General features: G+C 50.2%; 1 protein-coding gene across 1 annotated transcript in view; it reads right to left on the reverse strand.

The window, feature by feature from the left end:
* The window catches only part of LOC101847075 (dual specificity protein phosphatase 10), a gene marked incomplete in the record, with an annotated part of 31,843 nt that extends 28,391 nt beyond the window's left edge, over window positions 1-3,452 (reverse strand). The window contains 1 exon segment of the mRNA XM_035973119.1: window positions 365-3,452. Coding sequence (XP_035829012.1) covers window positions 365-2,198 — 1,834 coding nt within the window.
* Window positions 3,453-4,145: the final 693 nt, after the last annotated feature.

The following is a 4,145-nucleotide window of genomic DNA, read 5'->3' on the forward strand; positions in this document are numbered from 1 at the left end:
CAGAGAGAGAGAGAGAGAGAGAGAGAGAGAGAGAGAGAGAGAGCTTGTGTCTCTGTGTGACATGTGAGTGTCTGTGCGTCCGTAGGCGCATGAGAGAAGGTAACAGGCAGCAGTTTATAAACGGTGTCTCTCTATTCTTCACATTGCATTGATGTATTTCTTTTTTCGCCCATATATCACCACTTAATTTTCTATGAAAACGAACCCTTTCATGGATCCTGGAGAGGAGGGAAGAGCAGCTATGGCATTGTGCCGCCCGCTAGGCCTCTAGGCCGCCTGCAATGACGCCTATTCTCAAACTAAGTAAGTAGAAGTAGAAGTTTAAAAAAAAAAAGTAAAAAAGGTCCCGTGGGTGAGTGCTTACCTTCCAGCACATGAACGTCCCGGCCCTCCCTGAGTAGCGAGGAGAGCACGGTGCACAGGGCGTTCTCCTGGTTCTGTGAGGCCACCCCGGGCTCGGCCAGGTCGCGCAGACACGAGTGGTCATCGTACACCACCACGTCCATACCTCCACGCGATGATGACGACTGTGGCGATGACGAAGCCTTTCTCTTGGACGCAGGCGACGACGACGTGACCACAGTCGATGAGGAGGACGTGAGGTCTTTTAGTCCCAGGATGTCAAAGACAGAGCTTTTCCCTGTCTGAATCCGGCGTCGGTTGAAGCGGTCCGTGCAGCAGAGGTTGACAGCACCCTGGATGTGGTTACGGTGGTAGGAATTTGAGCTACGGACGTCTATGAGAAACATTGGGCGTGTTTTGCCCATGCTGAAAGCGAGTTCGTCTGCCGTGATGGACCGTAACTTAGCTCTCTGTGAGTTGTTGGCTGTGGGGGAGGCGGACGGTGAGGAGGAGCAGCCTGTGAGGGCGCTACACACGATACCACAGCCGCAGTTGCTGACCACAGGACTGGACAGAGGGGACACCCTGGTGTTGTTGATGAACGCCGTGGTGGGGGAGGTAGCTGGCTGGCCGTTGTTGGTGTTTTTGTTGTTGCTGCTGCTGTTGTTGTGGTGGTGGTTGTTGAAGTGGTGGTTGTTGTGGTGGTGGAGGAGGTTGTTGGATATGGTGTTGTTGGCGTGGTTGTTGCTGCTGTTGTTGTAGTTATTGCTGGAGAATGAGAGAGATGCTGAGGATGAGGATGCTAAGGTTTGAGAGAAATGTAAGACATCCGAGGGATGGACTGAACTCCCGGTCGGCGAACTAGATCCACTTTTGGAGAGACGATTGTGAACGTGTTGGTGACACCGAGTATGTGGCTGACAGATATTGAAATGGTTTGGGTTGCCAGGCAACGCAGACGCCGGTGTAGAAAACGGCAACGGACAAAAATCCAATTTTGACTTTTTGGAGCTCATGTGAGCCTCCTCTACCAAGACGCCCACACAGAGGTGAGAAGGTCTGTTCGGGCAACACGGTGAGGATGCTTGTGATGACGAGGATGAAGCTGGGGCTGAGGAGATGACCCTTCCGCTGAGGTTGGAAGAGCTGTAAGAAAAGCCCGCGTTGTGGTGGCACTGGGTGGCGATGTTCAGGTTGAGCTTCAGGTGTCGCCGGGCGTTCCAGGTAGCGCTGGCGGCCAGTTTGCCTGCTGCTGGGTGGAGGGGTGTGGCCGGGTGGAGGGGCGTGGCCGGGTGCAGGGGCGCCAGCACCGAGACGTCCCCAGCTTCTGGCATCGGGAGCAGCTGGGGGTGGGCAGCCAGCTTGTTCTCAACCGAGGCGTGAGCCTGGTTGTTGTTGAAGTTGCTGTTGTGGCTGTTGTTGTCGTCGGTGGTGGCGGTGGTGGTGGTGGCGGTGGTGGTGGTGGTGGTGGTGTAGCTGTCGACACAGCACACACTCAAACTATTGATGATGTCTTCGGACGTTGAGAAGTTGTCGTTATTATTAGTGTTATTGGTATAGTTATTATCGCGGCTCTGGTTATTGTAGTGGCTGTTGTCGTTGGCGTTACAGTTGGTGTTGCTATTGACAATATCGTCGATAGCTGTTCTAATGGCTTCTAAGGAAGAGACTGACAACCCTGTGGCAATGGTAGTAGACCCAACAGTTGTTGTAGTCGTTGCTGCAGTTGCGGCGGCGTTCACGTGACCACTCTCAGCTGTTTGATCTTCTGGCTCGGAGCCGACTTGCTCTGGGACACGCTGCGCGGAACTCACTCTCACACACGTCGGCAGGTCAGCGCACTTGACCATAACCATCAGGCCCTGTTCTCTCTTGCCCTGGCCAGCGTGCCTTCGACTTGGACTGGGGTATGAGTCACGAACTCATGGATGATGAAAAGGGATGAGGAAAATTCTCTCGGTGGGCGTGAAAAGACCAATGCCATAGCGAGTCAGATGACCGTCATCATTACAACGGTCAGTATCTCAGTACTTGTGGTAGGCTATATCCACGGAGTATTGTATTCTAGATCAAGCTCTAGGTAGGTTTATTCGAAGACTGAATAAAATCCAACAGTCACAATACCTTACCGCGATGACGGAAGCCTTGACTGGTGAGATAAATCGCTGTGAAGTGTATCTCCGAGAGGAATGACTCAGTCTCAGTAACTGCGATTTCACACACACCGTTTGACTGTTCGTGAATCACTTATATAAATTTACAAACCTGAGTCAGAAAAGAAAATATTTGGCACATGTAACTTCACAAAAACAAAGTTCATAAATACAGGATACTATCCTCGTATGTATAGTAAGTGAATATATAGAAATGTAACACACACACACAAGTAGGTCCATACAAATGTGTCACACTTCACGTCGAACAATTACAATAGTAGCCGTCAGCTGCTGCTCGCTTCGAGATCCACACACACACGAGCACTACACATCTTCTCCGTTTGGCAGCCGACAGCGCAACTAGTCTCGACGTCCCTCACGCAGGATCTATAACTTTCCTAGGCTACTCCCCGTGAAACGCCACGATAATTTTGAGGATGACTAACCCTCCCGCGACCTAAAAACACCTGTTCGCTTTTTTTGTGTGCGTGTCTGTGTGTTTGCCGCGCGTCGATGTGTACACGGATTGTAGGCCTCGCCGTGACTCCCCTTTCCGCGAGAGGCGAAATATTTCCAACGAATCAAAAATTAGGACTGGCAGACGGCCGTGAGAGACGCAGCCAATCCTGTGGCGGGGTGGTGTGTGAATGAACTAGATCTGGGCTATCGCGTCACTCGCGCACCGTGGCTGGTTGGGACTTCCGACAAGAGAGAGAGCGAGAGAGGGGCTCTCGATCAATGAAGGGCGAATGACTCATCGTGGAGTTGTGTGCTTCACCTTGTGCAGGGTTTCCCCGACCGTGCGCCATCTTGCGAGGAAACCCCTATCAGCTGTTTCTTTCTCCGTGTCATGTGACACGTCAGCGAGGTTTGTTTGAGCGGTTGCTAGGTATGGCAAGGGAGATCACCGTGAGAAAATGCTATCTCCTTAATCCTTCAGAGCGAAGCCGTAAGGCAAACATTTAACTAGTATATTAAAGTGTGGTCATACTAAGGAGGGACACAGCCAACCTTGTCCAATGAGGCGATGTGGGAGGAAAAAGAAAGGAAGGATGGTTGGGGGGGAGTGGGGTGGGGGGAGATTAAACACACAATTAAATAGACGGTGTTGAAATCAGAGGTCAGTGGGTCAATCTCGGTAATCGACATGAGTCACCATCTACAATGCGAAACAAGTGACAGATACTTTATCTGGCAGCCTCGTTGATGCTGGGATTAAGACCGGATTAAGACCACGGCAAATAGGAATAATCTATTATTATTTTGTAATCAAAATAAAGATACTTCAAAGACAGATCTCCCCCTGCCCCCTGCTATGGCACACGGCTTGAAGACCAGATTTTATCATTATCGCCTGGAAAAAAGTTTGTTTCTCTACGTCATGCGGTAACTAAAAGCATTAAATTCAGAAATACTTCTTACTTTTTGGTTGATAAAAGGAGGCAGTTGTAATTGTAGTATGATTATAGGCCCTATATCGCTCGTGTGTGTTTAGACGCTATAAGAATGCGTGAGTGGGTGTTTGTGTGTGTATGTGTGTGAGTGTGTGTCTGTGTTTGTGTTTGGGTGTATGTGTGTGTCTGTGTTTGTGTATGTGAGTGTGTGTGTATGTGTGTGTGTTGATGTGTTTGAGTGTCTATTTGTGTG

Source organism: Aplysia californica, unplaced genomic scaffold (genome assembly GCF_000002075.1).
Source record: "Aplysia californica isolate F4 #8 unplaced genomic scaffold, AplCal3.0 scaffold01014, whole genome shotgun sequence".
Taxonomy (NCBI): Eukaryota; Metazoa; Mollusca; class Gastropoda; order Aplysiida; family Aplysiidae; genus Aplysia; species Aplysia californica.